General features: G+C 44.3%; 1 protein-coding gene across 8 annotated transcripts in view; it reads right to left on the bottom strand.

Moving 5' to 3' along the window:
• Nucleotides 1–3,306: 3,306 nt before the first annotated feature.
• ZFYVE16 (zinc finger FYVE-type containing 16) overlaps nucleotides 3,307–20,443 on the bottom strand; it is a 3,161,611-nt gene continuing 3,144,474 nt past the window's right edge. For all 8 annotated transcript variants that reach the window (XM_044064228.1, XM_044064221.1, XM_044064226.1 and 5 more), the window contains one exon: nucleotides 3,307–5,520. In XM_044064228.1, coding sequence (XP_043920163.1) covers nucleotides 5,359–5,520 — 162 coding nt within the window. In that variant the 3' untranslated portion in view covers nucleotides 3,307–5,358. The remainder of the gene's footprint in view (nucleotides 5,521–20,443) is intronic.

Raw genomic sequence — 20,443 nt, 5'->3', positions numbered from 1 at the left:
CCCTCCCATTCATTCTCTCGACAGCCCCCAGAGTGTTCACAAAATGTCTAGCAGCGGTGACAGCTCATCTGAGACTTCAAGGATTCCAGATGTTTCCATATTTAGACTACTGGCTTTTTTCCACCCCCACCAAGCGTCTTCTGACCATAGCCCTCTGTTACACACTTTGACTAACGGAGTCCCTAGTCATCACTGTACATTGGGAGAAATCCAACCTGCAACCTACCCAACAGCTGGAATATATAGGGGCAGTTTTTGATACTCTAACCTGCCTGGTATATCTCTACCAGCTCACAAGCTTCAGAGGTTAAGATTGCAAGCACGTGTGATACTCTTGTCAAAGAAAGGTGTCATGGCTGCAGCCATTCCGATAGTTCCTCTGGCAAGATTACACATGAGACTATTAGAATGGCTCCAATTGTCCCAGTGGTTAGCAAATCTTCACCCCCTAAACTCACAGATCTTCATAACCAACTCTTGCAAGCAAGATTTCCTCTGGTGGAAGAGGCCAGATGCAGAACTTTGGTGTCGCCCTTTTCAGACCCCTCAACGCAACGCCACTGTGAAAACAGACGCTTCCCTGATAGGGTGGGGTGGGGGCCATTTTCAGGGAATGACAGTCCAAGGCACATGGTCGAGCTTAGAGGCCAACCTGCATATCAATGTCCTGGAGTTAAGAGCAGTGCTGTTAGTGTTGCAGGCATTACATCCTCTCCTTCTACCTGGAACGATTGCGATTCAGTCAGACAATATATGTCAGTAGTCTGGTACATCAACGAACAAGGAGGAACCTAATCATACCTCCTGTGTCGAGAGGCCATGAGAATTTGGCACTGGGCGATAGCTTCCGACCGCTTTCTTGTAGCGACGCACATCCCGGGAGTTCCAACGTGATTGTGGACAGGCTGAGCAGATGCATTCTCCTTCCACGAGTGGTCTCTCAATCCCAAAGTGACGGCAAAAATTTTCAGCCAATGGGGCCAGCCTTGCTTCGACCTTTTCGCCTCCCCTTCGAACAACAAATTCAGCAGCTACTTTGCCCTCTTTTCCCCCAGAGGGGGGAGTCCCCGAGACGCGCTTTGACTCATGATTGGCCCACGGGTCTCCTCTACGCTTATCCACCAATTCTCTTGATACCTCTGTTTTTAAAGAAAGCAACTCGATTGAGATGCAAGGTGATCCTCATTGCCCCATTCTGGCCTCAAGTGTGGTTCCCTTTCCTCCGGCCTCATCTGTTACAGCCTCCATGGATCATGGACACTCGTCCAGACAATTTCTCACCCCCAAGGGTTAACTCGCCCGAATCTGTCCACTCTTAAGCGGACGGCTTGGTTTCTCCACTTCTGTTAGTCACCAGGCAGGAAGCCCTTTCCTCTCCTGTTCGCAATATCATTCTGGTCTCCCATAAGCCATCCACCAGAAAACTTTAGAGATAAATGGAAAAGGTTTTTTTCTTTGGTCTAAAATCGGATGCTAGATCCCCTTCTCAACTCCTGTCTCTGTTATCCTTCAATACCTATCTGAGGTCTTTAAAAATGGAGCATCAGCTTCTACCATACAAGTCCATTTAGCAGCTATTTCCAATTTCCATAACGGATAAGAGGGCACTCCCACTTATGTCCATCTGCCTATGGAAAACCTTTCTCAAAGGAGTGTTTCACAGCAGACCTCCAATTAGGTGTCCCTTAGAGGCATGGAATCTCTCCCTAGTACTGCAATCTCTCTCTCAACCCCCTTTTGAGCCTGCTGCAAAATGTGATTTCAAATTCCTCTCATGGAAATCTCTACTTTTGGTAGCTATACCTTCAGCTAGACAGATCTCAGAATTATAGGCATTATGCATCAAGAGACCATACTTAACAGTTCATAAAGACAGAGCATTGCTATATACTAATCAATCTTTTCTCCCCAAAGTGGTTTCTGATATTTCTGTGAACCAATCCATCAAGCTTGCAGTGTTTTTCCCAAACTATTCCAATAAAGGAGAATACTGCCTACACTCACTGGACGTGCATAGGCAACTACGTTTTTACTTAGGACTAAATCTATCCACAAGACAGACCAACTTTTCATTTCATTCTCTGGTCCAAAAATGGTATATGCTGTCAAAAGTCACTTTATCAAAGTGGCTCAGAGACCATTTTTTTTTCATAATCACATACAAATGAGCCTAAACCTCACAATATCAAAGCACACTCAAATAGAGCTATAGCAACCTCTGTAGCTTTTCACTCCAGAGCATCTATGGACGACATTTGCGCAGCAGCCATTTGGACTAAACCACACACTTTCATCAAACATTACAAGTTGGACATGGTCTCCAGGGGAAGAGTGTCCTTCGGCTCAATGGTGCTCAGGAATGTTCTTCCATAAGGGCCACCCAGATTTCTCAGGTAGCTTGGGATTCTGTCCCATCAGTGATGAATGGGAAGAAGATTAACAACATCAGATAAAGAAGTTATGCCTTACCATAACATTCCATCTGTGTTGTTGATGATCTTCCATTCATCACATCCCACCCTCTGTCCCCCACCAAAGGCTCCTGGAGGATCTCATGGGTCCTTATGGTGTTTTCAGGGTTTTTGCTCAGAAATGGCTTTTGCTTTACTTCTATATGTCTTATGCAAACTCGATCTGAGGAACAGGGAGAAAGGCATTGTGGGTAGCAGCTTAGCTCGAGAGTTTTTGGTGTACGCGAGCTTGGTATTAAGCCAACACGGTTCCGAGGGGCTCGGAACCGAACCAATCAGTGATGAATGGAAGAACATCAACAACACAGATGGAATGTTATGGTAAGACATAACTTCTTTTTCATGAGGTTAATCCCATTTGGCTAGTGACCTGGTTTTAGGGAGAGACCCTAGGCCCTAGTTATACTGACTAGGGGAAATTTGGCGGGGGCACCAGGAAACATCTCCTGCTCTCTTTGATAAGAGACACAGGATCTTTTGCATCCATCTCAGTTTCAACCAACTCATAAAAATGGGGCCTTGGCTTAACATCTCATTAGAAGGAAGGTGCAGAGTGCAGCACCTTTCATGCTGCATTGCATTGACAACATTCTGAAAATGAATCCAAGCAGCTGGAAGGGGAATACAACCCAAAAACATATAATCTTCCACCACCAAAGGTGATGTCAATACCTTCTTTGCCACTGACACAACTAGGATGACATGCAGTACCCTTAAAAAGAACAATAATCTAGACACAGGTGCAAAATGGGTGCTCTCTTTTTAGTCTAATGCATCATATCACAGTATAAGAAATGTATGAATGCTGAAAAGAACTACACCAAAAGAACAAGAGTTTCAGTGGAATTTTTATTTGAATCAATATTCCAACTGTATTTAACGCAGTGTAAAACATACAGGATCTTTTTCAGGAGGTGACACCTGCACCACCTTTCTAAACAAAAATAATGAGGTGACTTAAGCTTTTTTGTCAGAAACTCCAAAGTTGATAATGTATAAACAAAAATGACACCCTCCTGCAAGTCAATACATGAATTAAGTTATGCATAAAAATATTCTTCAGTTGACAGTCTAGTGAACAATACTATAAATGCCATTTAGGCAACCCATTACCCCCATTTTACAGTGAAATGAGGGTGCACTAGGTGCAGAAAGTGCTAACAGAACCTTCACACTAGAATAGGCCACATGTGACCAGTTCTGCACCAGTTAAGCACACAAGGCAATTCTGGTCTTAAGACTGCATCACATTCCAAGTGGTTCTACTACAAAGTATAAAGGCCACCTTGTTTTGAGACTAAAATCTACTTATCAAAGTGCCATTCTTTTTTTAATCATGTTATCAAAAAGCACTCAGAAGTTAATACCTACAAAAATAAATCTGCTTCTGAGTAATGAGGTTAAAAGTTTGCTGCAGATCTTACTCAGATGATCAGCACATTTCTTGAAAACTTCTTAACATTTATCCATCAATCAGTCAAATATATAATTCTGAATTCATTTCCTTCATATGAGTACAGTAAGCAAGCAAACAGTCCATTTTAACCTGTTTTAATAAACATATTTTACCTTTTTTTCTACAACTGTCTTCATACAACTGTAAATACAAAATTGCTATCCTTTCCTCTCTTGACTACTTGTCTTTACACAACACTAACATGCCCAATGCAATCAGCTGCTGTATAAATACAGCAAGCACAATACAAAGAATATAAGGCTAAGTATATGTTACTAGGAAGAGATATTATAAACTGCCCCAAACAGCAAGCCTTGCGTTTGACGTAAACTGAAGTTACAACATAAAATCCAAAGGTGATAAGAAAAAAAAAAACTATCAGCTTAGCTCTGTATTACTGAATAAAATATCTTAAGTTTTTGAGTGTATCAAGGGCATTGTCAGCCAGCTAATGGCTGTTCATTTACAGATTTCTCACTTAGGCAGTCAAGTTGCAGTAAATGGGACAATTCTGTTGTAGGAATATCATTATCCAGAGCCTTTTCTGTGCTTGACTGGTACTGATTAGTGTATCAGACATTAATTATATTTTACAGTAAATCATGCAGCTACATAAATATATTGAAATTACTAAATTTCATTCCAATCTATCAAAAATAGATTATACACAAAAAGTCATATAATACAACTAACCAGATTACAGAACAAATCACACAATTTTCTTGATTATACTTAAGATTGTCATGGACAATCAAACCCAGAATAAAATATCGAAGAATTCCGATGTTATTGCAATATAGATGCTACATTATCTCCACTTTTGTGTCAGTCCACTTCAGAGACCCTGGAAAAGGAGGCCATATTACATGCAGATCACTGCAGACCAAGAAGCAGAAAAAAAATAATATATATATATATATATATATATATATATATATATATATCAGAAGCATGTATAAATGACAGTACTGCAAACCAATAAGGGTACCAAATTAATAAGAATATATATATATATATATATATATATATATATATATATATATATATAAATAAAATAATATCTAAAACAGCATTTTGAAATTGTTTACTTATTAAGGCTTATATCACAAAGTCAAAGTAAACTGCTTCCTTTCTGTAATTAAATACTAAACTTTCAGAAGAAATGGCTATAGGCAGTCGCCAGAACAAGGTATATAAATCTTCAGCAATACTGTACATTAACTCTGTAAACTTGTGTAGTCACAATCCCTGAACCTTTTCAGATTTTTAAAATTGAAGATAATTTCACATACTACAATGAATTTGCAGTATTTAAGTTTTTTATTAAAACATTTAACCAACATCTTGGTCTTGCTATCTTTAAAACTTTGGCATTTTTCTAAAAAAACATTTACCTTTCTTACAGATTTGCTCTTAGAACAATCACAACATTTAAATTAAGTTCTCTATGATGAAGAAAACAAACTCCATCTCTAATGGTAAACTGCTGGTGTCTAAATTTCCTCCATGAATCACTGGGATAAGAGCACTGTCGAGGTCATTCAGGTAGTGCTGGGGAAGTAGCTGGCCTCCAGAACCCATCTGATATTCCACCTAGGCAAAAACACAAAAATAAATAATCAGATTTAGTAGTAATTTTTAAGTCATACCTGTTAGTTGCACACAACACACACATAAAATGCAGGCAAGTAGAAAAAGTCGGACAATAAGATACTTGTTCGAAAGGAAGAATGGTCTAGAAAGTACAGTTGTATAGGATCTTACCGTTAACAGTAGATACCCTGCTTTTCACTGTTGCAATATTCCTTACATGTCGTATATCCTGACAAGGATAACCTAATGTCCAGTCAGCATACCAAAGCCTTTACATTATCAAAATAGAGTATGTCAGCTGTCTGCTCTCATGCGAGTGTAAGGCATAAAGGTGACAAACACGCTCAATCCTCAGAAATGAAGTACCCCAGCAGAACTAGAGCAACCCCAGGAAAACAGACGTGTTCATCCTGGAAAAAGAAGTGAGGGCAGAAAAGTGTTCCCAATAAGAAAAAAGAAAGAAAAGGTGGCAGGAGGAACGGACCAAATACTGCAACAGTGAAAAGCAAGACAGAATAGTTGTGTAAAATCTTACCATAACCATAGATGTCCTTCTCTTCCATGTTGCAGTATTCTTACTGTGGGATCCTCTGCCTCAAGCAACCCAAATGTCAGTTCCTATACAAAAGCTTAAGCCTGGTTGCTGCTAGTGTGGGGGACATTAGATGTAGGGCCATAAACCAGGGGCATTAAATGTGATGTCTGTACGCACAGACCTCAGAACTAACTACCCAGTCTGACAGTAGTCTAGGTAGTGCCAAATGATGCCCCCTAGACAGGTGAAATGCAACTGACTGCTCAGTGTGACCACGATCTAGGCAGTGCCTCATGATGCCCCATAGACAGGGGAAAGGTAATGGTGGGGGATAGGTGGGAGGGAGGGTCTACTGCAACATGGAAGAGAAGGACATCTACAGTTATGGCAAGATTTTACACAACTACTCTATGTCCTTCTACTTTCATGTTGCAGTATTCTTACTGTGGAAGAGTACCACAGCTTAAGGAGGAGGAAGAGGTAGCGGATTCCAGAAAACCTTGTAGGATTGCCCTTGCAAAACCTGCTCTGGATATGGAGATATGGTCCAGCTTGTAATGTTTGGCAAAGGTACGTACTGAGGACCAGGTGACTGCCTCAAGGATGGTAGTTGTGTCCAGGTCCTTGAAGAAGGCCCCAGAAGAGGCTACTGCTCTACTAGTGTGTGCCCTGACTCCCTGATGTAAGTGTTTTCCATGGTAGGAATAGCAGAAGCAGATAGTTTTCCTAATCCAGTAAAAAACAGTTTGTTTGGAGACTGCCTTGCCCAGGGCCCTGGGATGGAAGGACAGAGTTGATTAGACTTTCTAATGGTCTTAGTTTTGTCGAAATAGATCCTTAGCAGCCTGTGGACATCAATGGAGTGCAGTACTCTCTCACTGTCATTTTCGGGAGATGGAAAGAAGGTGGGTAAGTGGATAGACTGATTTAGGGACAGTTCATTGACCACTGTGGGCATGAAGGAGGGGTTGGTGCGCAGGGTCACCCTACCTTTGTGGATGATAGTGTAAGTAGGGGATGCCATGAGTGCCTGTAACTCAGACTCTTCTGGCTGAGGTGAGGGCTACCAGTAAGACTGTTTTCCATGTGCACATCTGCAGGGATGCAGAGCTGGCTGGCTCAAATGGCGCAAGTATATATTTTTCTAGGACGTAGTTTAGGTCCCAAGGAGGTAAGATAGACTGCCCTGGTGGCCTAATGTGCAATACCCCTTTTAAAAACAGTTTAACATCCAACCTGGAAAGTAGAGTAGGGTCCAAGGGTAAGCAGGCAGAGATGGCAGATAGGTGCACTTTCAATGAAGAGTATAAAAAGGTCTGATTTTATGAGCTCACACACACAGGTTAAGACTAGAGGAACAGCTGCCCGAAAGGGGTCCCTATGTCTTTGGAGACATCATTTGGAGAACCTTTCCCATTTGGAAATGTAGGATCTCCTTGTGTTGGGTATCTTGGCCTCCTGCAGGTTAGATAGCAAGTCCTCACTGTAGCGGTGTCTGAAGGGGCGTAAAAGTTTATTACCCAGAGGGTTAGGGAAAGCATCTCTAGGTGTGGATGAATGAGAGTTCCCTTCTGTTGTGTGAGCAGATCCACCTTGTGGGGTAACTTGTGGTGATTGCCCTTGGCGAGGGATAGAAGGGGGAACCCAATGCTGCCTTGGTGAATAGGGAGTCACCAACAAGATTTTTGGCATGTCCCTCCTGATTTTCAGGAGGACTTTCTGAATGAGAGGGAAGGCATACAGAAACAGTCCCTTCCATGAGATGGTGAAGGTGTCCACTCTCCAAGCTAGTGGGGGGAGGGATCCTTGGTACAAAAGGTTTCCAAAGTACAGTTGTGTACACTTACCATAAATGTAGACGTTTGAGTATATTCGCTGCTGCAGTCATCACACTTGGGTTATCTGCCTGCAGGTAGCCCTCAGTCAGCCCGAATACCAGTCGCTTGGGATTTCTGCATCGGATGTTGTCACCTCTTCCATGACGTCAGGTCGTCATGGGTATAAAACATGCAGCCAATGCCATTACATCAGTTTTTCTTGCCCCAGATGTCAGCAGCCCCCAAAATAGTAAGCAATTACATGGTGTGGAACACCTGCAGTAAAAAGTAAATACCATTGCCATAAGATATGGCCAAAAATAGGATAGGTAGAAAGAATAGAAACGTCAGGGGGCTGGAGGGAGGGTAACCAGGACTGCAACAGTGAATACACTCGAACATCTACATTTATGGTAAGTGTACAGAACTGTGCTATGTTCTTCGTGTTTCACTGTTGCAGTCATCATACTTGGGTTGATTCCCAAAGCTGAGGAAGGGTGGCGGCAGTCAAGAAGTATTGGAGCTGGCTATCAGGCCTTGTAAGACTGCTGTGGCAAATCCAGCTCTGGATTTAGAAAAAATAGTTAAGTGGTAATGCTTGGTAAAGGTGTGTACAGAACTCCAGGTTGCAGCTTCCAGGATATCCCCTGGTAGGGACTCCCCTGAGAAATGCTGTAGAGGTTGAGGTAGCCCTAGTGGAATGAGTTCTAATCCCTTGTGGGGTAAGTTTTCCATGGTGTTTGTAACATAAATGGATGAGGTGTGCTATCCATTTGGAAATGGTTTACTTTGAAATGGCTTTGCCCTCTGCCCCTGTAACAAAGCTGACTAGCAGCTTGTCAGATTTTCTGAAAGGTTTAGTTCTGTTAAGGTAGAACCTGAGCTGTCTGTGCACGTCCAAGGAGTGCAGAATCCTTTCTCCTTTATTCTGAGGATTAGGGAAAAAGGTTGGTAAATGGATGGATTGGTTTAAAGCCACACTGGATACCACCTTGGGCATAAATGGTGGGTTGGCCCTGAGGAAAACCCTGTCCGCATGGAAAATAATGAAGGGTTCCCACAGCCATTACTGACTGTAACTCAGACACTCTTCTTGCTGAAATAATAGCTAGAAGTAAGGCTGTTTTTCAAGAGAGGAATTTTAACTCTGCAGCAGCAGCAAACTCAAAATGGGGAAGTGTGAGCTTCTCTAGTACAAAGTTAAGGTCCCAGGCAGGAGTGGGAGCTCTCCTTGGGGGCCTTAAATTATTAGCTCCTCTCAGGAACGGTTTGATGAGAAGGTGTGAAAATAGAGGTGGCTCAGTATTGTAATGAGCTGAGATGGCAGAGGCATGAATTTTAATAGATGAGAAAGATAGGCCTTTGTGGAGTAGCTCTGCTAGGTAATCCAGGATTTGAGGTAAGGTGGGCACAGCTGTGTCCTTTCCTTGAGACTGGCTCCAAGAACAATATCTTTTCCACTTTTCTGAACAGGATTCCCTAGTACTAGGCCTTCTGGCCTCAAGGATGACATCCATCACCTGTTTGCTGAGGGTTGCTGGTGGTGTATTCAGGAAATAAGCCAGGCTGCAAGGTTCAGGGTTTGCAGCTGTGGATAAAAAATCTGTCCCTCCTGTTGGGACAGCAGGGAGGGGGTCTGATGTAAGTGTCACCGCTGTCAGACTTTGTAGTAGTGGGTACCAGTGCTGGCGTGGCCAGTCTGTGGCAATAAGGATTGTCCTTGGCATGTCATGTTTGATCTTGAGTAGTACTTTTGAGAGGAGGGGCAGAGGGGGAAAGGCATAAATTGAGAGGTTTTCCCATGTAAAGGATAGGGCATCCATTTTCCATGCTTGGCTGTGGGGATTTCTGGTGCAAAATCTGCTCAACTGATGGTTTATGGGGGAGGCAAAGAGGTCCACCTCTGGAGTCCCCCACCTGTGGATTAGAAGTTTGAATGAGATGGGGCCCAGCTTCCACTCGTGTGGGTCCAGCAGATTTCTGCTTAAGTCATCTGCTAGTGAATTTTGTTTGCCTGGCAAGAATTGAGCTTGCAGGTGCACTTGGTTGCTCAAGGCTGTGTTCCACAGGGCCACGGCTAACCCTGCAGATTGTATAGGAATGAGTTCCCCCCTGCTTGTTTATGTACCACACAAATGTGGTGTTGTCTGTCTTTATCCGGAGTTGTCCAGGAAGGATAAGGTTTTCCAAACGAACAGCAACTGATAAGGAAAAAAGGACCAAGGATAACCAGCAGAACTCGTACACAGGAGAAAACCGTTTATTGCAAACCAGGTTTAGCGCTTTCAACTAGAAATACTAGTTTTCGTCAGAACCATAAAACCACATACCAAGCAGGTTTAAATAATTTGTTTTTGTATGACCTGTTCTGCCTATTATGTGGGCAAAATGGAAAGGAATCTTAAGAAACGTATTTACGAACATTATTACCGTATTCAGAAAAAAGACAGCAAGAACGCCCTATACAGGCATTTGCTTGAATATGGCGAAGATCACACATTCCGTTTTGCCATTATTGATCATTTGCAAAGCTCTGTTTTTGGTGGAAATTGGAAAATGCAGTTATCAGCACTAGAGAGCAAGTGGCAGATTTTGTTGGATGCCACCAGGGCACCTGGACTAAATGAGTCAATTAGTATAAAACCATTTCTAGTGTTGTCTCAGTAATGTTGAAGGTATACTCTGTATCATACTGATTGTGGTGATTTTAGTTATTTACCATTACATTATATAAGTGTTGATTTTCATTTATTAATAACATTATTTATTATCACTACCACACTCATATACAGTTACAAGTATATTGAACATTATCAATTGCAAAAACAAATTTCTTTAAGGTTTTTATGTGAATTTTAATGTATACATTTTTAAATGACAAGGTTTGATTTGTTTCTATGTTTTATGGTTTTTAGTGTTTATAAGTGAGTTAACATATTTTTTGTGTTTTTTTGTGTATTATACCTTTAAAAGTTTTGGCGCCTTTTTTTAACAACTCTTGTTATTTAAACCTGCTTGGTATGTGGTTTTATGGTTCTGATGAAGACTAGTATTTCTAGTTGAAAGCGCTAAACCTGGTTTGCAATAAACGGTTTTCTCCTGTGTACGAGTTCTGCTGGTTATCCTTGGTCCTTTTTTCCTTATCAGGAAGGATAAGGTATTTGAAGGCTGTCAAAGCATTCTGTACAGCTAACATTTCTTTTTGATTGATATGCAGGGGAATTTCTCCTGGGCTCCATTTGCCTTGAATGCATTTGCCTGCCATGTGAGCCCCCCATGCATAGTCTGTTATCAGGGTTTGGGCGGCGAGGGGTTGAGTGATAGAAAGTCCCTTGTTGTGGTTGCATGCCTCTGCCCACCAAAGGAACTTTGACCTTAGACAAGGAATGATAGGAATCAGTATTTCCAAGTCCTGAGAATGTTGACACCAGAGACTTTTTAAGTACCACTGAAGTTTCCTCATATGCAGTCTTGCATATGGAATTAGAAGAATGCATGAGGCCATGAACCCTAGGGCTTGCAGAATTTTTATTGCATATAGCTGGGTTTTGGTGGCCATTAGTTTTAAGTAGTTTGTCAAATAAACCTGTTTTTCTGGTGTTAGGAATACCATCTGGGAAGTTGTGTTCAAGCTTGCTCCCAAGAATACAATCTTTTGGCTGGGCACCAGTTGTGATTTCCTTTCATTGATGGTGTAACCCCAGAGAAGTTAGAAGTCTCTTTACAAATGACAGGTGCTGAAGTAGCAGTTCCTGACTGTCCGCCTGAACCAGGCAATCGTCCAAGTATGGGTAAATTTGAACATTTCTCTGACTGCAATATGCAATAGCTGGAGCCTGGCACTTTGTGAATACCCTGGGCGCAGTAGATAGGTCAAAGGGAAGTGCAGAGAACTGATAGTGCATAGAGCCTGCCCTGAAACGTAGATACTTCCAGCAAGATTCCCTTACGGGGATGTGCAGACAAGCTTCTTTTAAGTCTAGGGTGACTAGCCAGGCGTCCTTGGATAGCATAGGAAGAAGCTGGTGCAGAGTCACCATTTTGAATTTTGGGACCACCAAGAAGGTGTTGAGAATTGACAGATCTAGGAGAGGGTACCAACAGCCCTCTTTTCTGGGCACCAGAAACAGTCTGGAGTAGAAACCCTGTCCCCTTTGCTCCACTGGCACAGGTTGAATAGCCCTGATACTGAGAAGAGAAAGTACTTGCTTTTGAGCCTCTGCCCACTGGTTTAGAGGAAGGTCTGGCAAGCCGCTTGGGGTTGGCAGTGTGTGGAAGTGGAATCTGTATCCCTGCTATACAATGTTTAGGACCCATCGGTCCTCGGTAATAGACATCCAGTTTTTTACATGCAGGCCGAGTTTTCCTCCTAGGGATGCAAGTATTTGCGCCTTGCTGGGAAGCAAGATAGACAAGTCATTGTGAACTTTTTCCATAAGGGGGTGGCTTATTATTCCCTCTTTTAGAGGAGGGAGCACTCCATTGTTTAGATCTCTGCATACCCTGAGATTGTAGTCTTGGTGGCCTGTTGCCCCTGGGTTTGGGCTGAGAATGCCTGAGAGGGACTGGAAAGGACCAGTTTTTAGAAGGCCAATGCCTACTGAATCTTGGTGGCTGCACCTGTAAGAAATCTTTAACAGTTTGCATAGCTTTAGCTTTTTCCTCCATCTTTTTTTAAGAACAACTTCTGCTTTTGCGCCAAACAAACTTTCTTGGTTTAATGGAGCATCTAGTAATTTTGCTTTGACTTGGTCTGGCAAGATTTGCTCCATCAGCCAAGCATACCTTTTCAGTACAGACCCAGTGACAGCAGCCCTGCAAGATGCTTCTAAGGCATCAAAACCACACTGCAAAGTATGTTTACTAACTTGGTTTGCAGAATGCAGTAACTCTTATAAATCTTTACTTTCTGTACAATCTAGAATCAACACTATTTGTTTAATTAGTTCCATAATATGCTGCTGGTACTTCAACATGAGAAACTAGCAATTCAAAGCCCTGATAAGAGTTGCAGAGGTATATACCTTCTTACCCCATCTGTCTAAATCTCTATAATCCCTGGCAGTGGTAGGGTTTTTGGCTGTATTAGCCTTAATGCCTCTAGGTCCCTGGGAAATAGTCTCTGGATCCTCAGTGGGACTTTTAAAGAGAAATTTGTGAGAGTCAGGTAATAGAAGTTATGTACTTACCATAACGTTCCATGTGGAGTGTTCATCTCGCCTTTGTTCTTACACATGGGTTCGGAGCCGATCCTCGGCTCCGTGCCGGCCTCTTGCAAGCTCTGCATCGAGAAGAAGCTCGAGACAATCTAATACCCACAATCCCCCTCTGCCTTTACCTCAGATCTAGTTTGCAAGCAAACCAATCTACATAACAGCACATTCATGCCATACATCTATACATATATAACAGACACATATAAGTATATGTGTATACCAACTATGTACAGAGAATAAAGACAGTAGCAAAAATGCTTCTGGCCAGGCATCAAAGAACGTTCTTCCTAAGGGTGGGAGGGTGGGACTGTAAGAACAAAGCGAGATGAACACTCCACATGGAGCGTTATGGTAAGTACATAACTTCTATATGTGATAGTGTTCAATCTCGCGTTTGTTCTTACACATGGGTAGCGTCCTAGCTCCTAAATCCTGAGGAACTCACGGGAGGACGTTCTTGAGCACAGTGGAACCAAAGGTTGCTCTGTCCCTAGAAACCTTATCTACTTTATAATGAGAAATAAATGTATGTGGCTTAGACCAGGTAGCAGCCGCACAAATAGCATCCAGAGGTAGGCGAGCTGCATGAGCCAAAGACGTAGATATTGATCTTGTGGAATGTCCCTTGGGTTTGTTTAGAAGGGGTTGATTTGCAGAATCGTATACATAGATTATACAATCAGTTAACCACTTTGAAAGAGTTCTTTTGGTAACTGCAAGTCCTTTCCTGCTATCAGCAAAAGCCACAAAGAGTTGATCTGTTTTCCTGTGATCTTTTGTTCTATCCAAATAAAACCTTAGCTGTCTGTGAACGTCCAATTTGTGCAACATATACTCCATTTTGTTGGAGTGGTTATTTAAGAAAGTGGGTAATTCAATGGACTGATTAATGTTGTTAATAGAACACACTTTAGGAAGGAAGGATGAATTGGTACGAAGAGAAACTCTGTCAGAGTGAAAGATTAGATAAGGGTGCTTGATGGAGAGAGCCTGAAGTTCAGACACTCGTCTAGCAGAAGTAATGGCTACCAGAAAGAGAGTTTTCCAGGACAAAAATTTTAATGGGCAAGAAGAGGCAGGTTCAAAGGGGGGCAACATTAATTTAGATAATAACAAGTTTAGACTCCAAGGTGACGTAGGAGATCTGACCGGAGGTCTAATATGAAAAACTCCTTTTAAGAAGGCTTTACAAAGTCTGTGAGCCATGATAGGAGCTCCACACTCTTCCACATGGAAATTGAAATGGCAGCCAATTGAACTCTTAGAGTAGCAGGAGAAGCACCCTGATGAAATAAGTCTGTCAAGAACTCTAAAATCTTATTCAAAGGAGCTGTAAAGGGATCAACGTGGTGTGTATTCGCCCAGAATACAAACCGTTTCCATTTGCTAGTATATGTTTTAGTAGTGGAAGCCTTATGCGAAGCCACTAATATATTCTGGACTGCTGGTGACAAGAGATCAGACCTGGCTAAGTTGGGAATTGGAGCAGCCAAGCTGCTAGATGGAGTGACAGGAGCGGGATGGGGAACCCCTGACGAGTGAGTCAACAGATCCGGCTCTGGGTCCAGAATCCAGGGTCCCCGAATGCAGTGAATTTTCAGGAGGGAAACCAAATTTGACGAGGCCAGAATGGAGCAATGAGAATTATCGTCCTGTGAAGGTTCCTGGCTTTCTGGAGAAATTTCGTATCAGAGGAAATGGAGGAAATGCGTGCAGGAGTCCCGGGGCCAATCGTAAACCAGTGCGTCCTGGGGACTTCCCTGGAAGGGGTAATAGGGCAAAGTAGCTCCTGCATTTGGCGTTCATTGGAGACGCAAACAGGTCGCAGGAAGGCTGGCCCCATGTGCGAAAAATCCTTTTCGCCACTGACTGTTTCAGAGACCACTCGTGCGGTAGCAGAATTGCTCTGCTCAGCTTGTCGGCTATGACGTTGGATGACCCGGGATGTGCGTTGCTATTAGAAAGCGACCGTGGACTCTGCCCACTGCCAAATTCTCATGGCCTCTCTGCATAGTTGATAGGACCTGGTTCCCCTTGTTTGTTTATGTACCAGACTACCGACATGTTGTCCGTCTGAACTGCAATAGTCCCTAGAGGAAGAAGGGGAGCAAAGTGTTGCAACGCTAGAAACACTGCCCTCAACTCTAGTACATTGATGTGCAGATTGTACTCCAAATTGGTCCATTCGCCTTGGACTGTCTGTCCCTGAAAGATGCCCCCCCACCCTATCAGGGAAGCGTCCGTGGTCACCGTAACTGTGGTGGGTAGCACAAACGGCCTCCCTGGGAAAGGTTGCACGTTTGGAGCCACCAGTTTAGGTCTGTTTTGCAAGTCTTTGTTATGAGAATCTCGTGTGTTAGAGGTAGCTGTTGAAATGACCATTGAGCAAACAGTAGCCATTGTAGAACTCTCATGTGCAGCCTTCCCAGGGAATTGCAATAAGGGAGGCTGACATGAGGCCCAACACCTTCAGAACTAGTTTTGCAGGAGATTTCCTTGACAAGAGTAGAAGACGTATGTGAGTCTGTAGCGATACTATCCTTTCTGGGGGAAGCCTCAGAATTAATTGCCGTGTGTTTAACTCTGCTCCTATGAACAAGATATTTTGTGATGGCTGAAGTAAGGATTTTCAAATTTACGGAGATCCCTAGGTGAACACACAGCTGAAGAACATAGTCTCTGGCCTGCAGTAGTTGGCCGGGTGGTGGCTGAAAGGAGCCAGTCGTCCAGATACGGAAACACCTGGAATCCCTGACATCTCAAGTGAGACGCTACCACTGCCATGCATTTGGTGAAGACCCTGGGGGCTGAGGTCAGACCAAAGGGCAGGGCTCGAAATTGAAAGTGACTGGCTCCCAGCCGAAGCGCAAATGATCTCTGGATGCCCTGGCCATTTTGATGTGGTAGTATGCATCCTCTAGATCTATTGAGCACATCCACTCGTCCTTCTGTAAAAATGGAAGGATCGATTGAAGCGTGACCATTCGGAACTTTTCTTTCTTGACGAAAGTATTGAGGTAACTCAGGTCTAGAATGGGCCTCCAGTCCCCTGTTTTCTTTGGAACTAAAAGAACCTTGAGTAAGTCCCGAATCCTTGCTGGTCCGCTGGGACTGGCTGGATGACTCTTTTGTCTAACAACTTTGAAATTTCTAAAGCTGCTGGCTCTCGCAGATGGGGCGGTACATCTGGGAGTCTTTTCTTTGGAATGGGATAGGATAGAAAGGGTATGGTGTAACCTCTGGTAACTACGCTTTTTACCCAATTGTCTGTAGTTATATCTTGCCAGGCCTGAGGGTAAAAGGCTAAGCGACCCCCGACTGCCTCCAGAGCAGGACAGTCGGGCCTCCTCTCAGGAGTGCTGGAAAGGTTTACCAGGGAGTGTATCCCTGTCACCTTGATGTTGCGGACCCCCTCTGCCGCCAGGGCGGCGTCTTCCACCTCTGCCCCCTCCTCTGCCTCTAGAGGGGCATCACCCTGTGTGCCCGGAAAGACCCTTGATTTTGTTTCCGAAACCACATTTTCCCACCGCGTTGCCCTTTGGGGTACGGTCTGGTTGGGGTGGAAAACGGACTCCGACAGCAGACAGAGTCTTTCCCTCTTGTTCACACCGGTAAGGGTCTCCTTTACCTTGGGGCCAAAAGAGTGGCACCGTCAAATGGGGCGTTTGTAAAGGAAGACTTGAAGGCTTCCGCAAAGGAGCATAGGCGCATCCAGGATTGTCTACGAAGAGCAATCGCTGAAGCTGCTGCCCTACTCGAACCTTCGCTGCGTGAAATCAGCCTCATGGACGAGTTAACAATCGATGTTAGGGTATTAAGTTGCTGTCACTTTCTCTGAGACAGCTGCATCTGTAGAACCCTGGAGAGTATCTCCCAACTCTTTGACTAGATCCCTCTGCAGACGTGTAAAATGGGTCAAATAGTTCAGGGACCGCATGGAAAAAGCCGCTGAACTAAAAATGCGCTTCCCATATCTATCCATCGTCCTAGAATCTTTATTAGGCGGATGGACAGGCGAAGAAGACTCCGACATCTCCTTTTCGTGGCTGCAGCCACCACCATAGCGTCTACTGGAACTCCTTTAGTGAGGTAGGACTTATCCTGAGGTGCTGTGATGTACTTGTTCGGTTTCCTAGGAACAGGTTCCACTGTGTCAGGAGCCTCCCCGCCGAGCAATAAGTTCCATTAGTTCGTCAAGGGCGGAGTGACCCAGGAGGAGGAAGGGCGAGCACCAAATGCCTTCAGCAGAACTGACTCATCCTCAGAAGGGGAAGGGACTGCCAGTCACCTCTCTGTTTCAGGATCTCCAAAATGTCTGAAAAGAGACATCTTCTGAAGGTGACTTAGGGGACCCTTCTGACTCATCTAAGTCAGTATCAGATGTTATGGATTCTTGTGGAGAATCCAAGTGTCTCCTCTTACACAGTCTCTTCCTAGGGACTTCTCGTCGGGAGCATCCAAGAAGCCTCGGAGGAAGAGGGGCACCCTCCAGGGGTGGCTGAGACACTGGTGCCCGACGCTTGGATGTGGCCGTGGGTGCAGATGAAGACAAAGGCCCTTTATGGGGAGGAGAAACTGCTTCCACTGATGTGGTTGTCTGGGTAGACAACACCTTCCTCATCAGGTCGAACGCTCCCGGGTCCCGCATTGAAGAGTCTCCCGGTTCCGAAGAAATGGGAAGAATCCCCGACACGGGCACCGAAGGCATCGACCCCGAGGACGGAGCCGAATCGATCCGTGCGAAGCCCGAGGAGAGTCGGAACCGACACGCCGGTTCGACTCGCCCCGAACCAAGAACAGACCGTCGGCTCCGAGACTCCGGTACGGTCCGACGGAGTCGAGGTGAGGGAACAGACTGAGAAAAGGACGGTTCTGGATCCGAGGGCTCCACAATCAGCAGATCAGCCTCTTCCGGCTCCAAAGACTGAATCGGTCTCGGAGGAGGAATGGATGGAGATACAGGAAGGCCTTCATGTTTCGACACCAGCTGGGTGGAAACCGAAATAAGTTTAGAGAGGGCGAATGCTCCAGCAGCTTCTGCACCACACAATCCACATCGACATCCAGCTTAGAGGAGGAACGGGTCGAAGGAACCGAAGACGGAGCCGACCTCAATATGGCCGAAGGAGGGAGCTCCATCACCGGTTCCAAGACTCGAGGCTCAGGAACCGACACCAGTTGAACACTCGGCCCCGAAGTCTGTGGAACCGGTGATCTAACCTTTGAAGAAGAGCTCGGAGCCGATGACTTGGGCTCCGATGTCTTCGATTCCTTCGAGGACTTCGATGCCTGGTCAGAAGCATCCAAAGCCTCTTGGAAAGCTGGTTTCAAAAGACCCCTGTCCATTAGTTTCCTGCGCCTATCTGTCATGACCCTCCCACTGAAAGAGTGACAAATAGAGCAATCCTCTTGTAAGTGGAGAGGGCCAAGGCAGTAGACACAGGAACTATGGTTGTCAGTGACCGACATTTTTTGGCCACACTGACAACGCTTGAAACCAGACTTTGCCTTCTCAGACATTGTAGGTAATAAACAAGTCTAGAAATAAATACACAGTCAAATCCAGGAAAAATAGTCACAATCAGGTAAATGTCACAATCAGGTAAATGTCAAATCCGGTTAGTCACAATCAGGTAAATTTGACTCAATATAGTAGTATATGGTAAGGGTGTAGGCCCCGGTACAAAAATACCGATAAAAGGGTTAACGGTACCAAAGAACTACGGAACCACAACACAATCACACAAGGCTATACTAACAATATTAAGTTAAATAAATTTCTCAATAAAATACAACAAAAAGTTATATCTTAGCTTAGAAAACCCTCGAGCTAGCTCCCAACGATGCGAATGCAGCAGCGGCAAACTAGATCTGAGGTAAAGGCAGAGGGGGATTGTGGGTATTAGATTGTCTTGAGCTTCTTCTCGATGCAGAGCTTGCAAGAGGCCGGCACGGAGCCGAGGATCGGCTCCGAACCCATGTGTAAGAACAAACGGCGAGATTGAACACTATCACATCTCTGTAGTACCTGTCAGGCTTTCTAGAGCTGGTGGTAAAGTATCGGGAGTAAGACTGGATTCCATGAAGACATCATCTACAATGTCCAGGACAGGGGGTATAGCTAGAGGCCTGTGCTGAGGCAAGTCTAAAAATTCTTTGAGTCTCTTTTTGGACTGAGGGTAGTCCTAGCATTCCCAGTGGAAATGCTCTCTTAAAGTATGCAAGGTTTCACCAAAATAAAAGTCATCTGGAGGGGAGGCAGAGGGAATGGAATCCTCTGCATCTGAATCCTCATAGGTAGATAACAGAACTTCCTGGTAATCAGAGGGATCAGAATCATCAGACTCGTGGTCTGTAGAATCAGAAGGAAAATCAATTATTTGTCTTTTAGACAGGGAAGGCTGGCTTCCCCTAATTAAAGTTATAAGGTCTTCAGCCATTCTAAGCATTCGCTTCTGTGGCAAGGGGGCTTGAGGATGCGCTTTGGTAGTTGGTTTTCTAGGCGTAGTGTGAACTCTGGGCCTGAGAAACTAGGAAGCTTTAGTCAAAAATGAAGCAACTGGTTTAATGCGAACATCAGAAGGTCAGAATACACCCTCAGAAGCCAGTGCTTGCATAGCGGCTCCGGACCCATCCAAGGTAGAGACATCCGCAGGCTCCATGGTTGAAGAAACATCTTGCGGCATACCGGACTCCAAGTGGGTCTCAGCAGAAGCCAGCGAATCTGTAGAAGCGGGTATCAGGGCTGTGAAAGTGCCTCACTGAGAACCGGCGGACTGGTGACTAGCTTAACGGAAGCGTCGTTGGCAGTTTTGGACCTATGAGGTTTGTCTCAGTCTGTATCCTTATGTTTTTTCAGATCGGTAGTCAGATGTCTTATCAAACTATTTTGGAATACAGAGAACGAGAGCGAAAGAATTTTGCGACAAAGATAGTCCGACGACGAATAGTTCGGGTGTTAAACAAGGCACAAAACCTACAGCGAACAACGTTGTGATCTGGGCCTAAACAGATGACGCTATAAGAATGAAAATCTCTGTAAGGTATTTGCTTTCCACAGGCAAGACAATTGTTAACTTTTTCTGACATCGGTTAGAGCAAGAATAAAGGATCTCAATGGGGTACTTAGCTTTAGAACACTTCAGGTTTCAAACTCGAAAAATGAAAATTTCAGGAAGCTGCCAACCAGCACTTGCGAACTGCTTCTGCTTTGGGCTCCCACGCGGCAAGAAAAACTGATATAATGGCGTCAGCTGCATGTTTTATACTCATGACGACCGGACGTCATCGAAGAAGCGACAGCATCCAACGCAGAAATCCCAAGACTCTGGTATTCGGGCCGACTGAGGGCTACC

This window comes from Protopterus annectens, chromosome 2.part2 (assembly GCF_019279795.1).
Source record: "Protopterus annectens isolate FY-2018-M chromosome 2.part2, PAN1.0, whole genome shotgun sequence".
Classification (NCBI taxonomy): Eukaryota; Metazoa; Chordata; order Ceratodontiformes; family Protopteridae; genus Protopterus; species Protopterus annectens.
The sequence above is the reverse complement of the archived record's forward strand: the minus strand, read 5'-3'. Positions and strand labels throughout refer to the sequence as shown.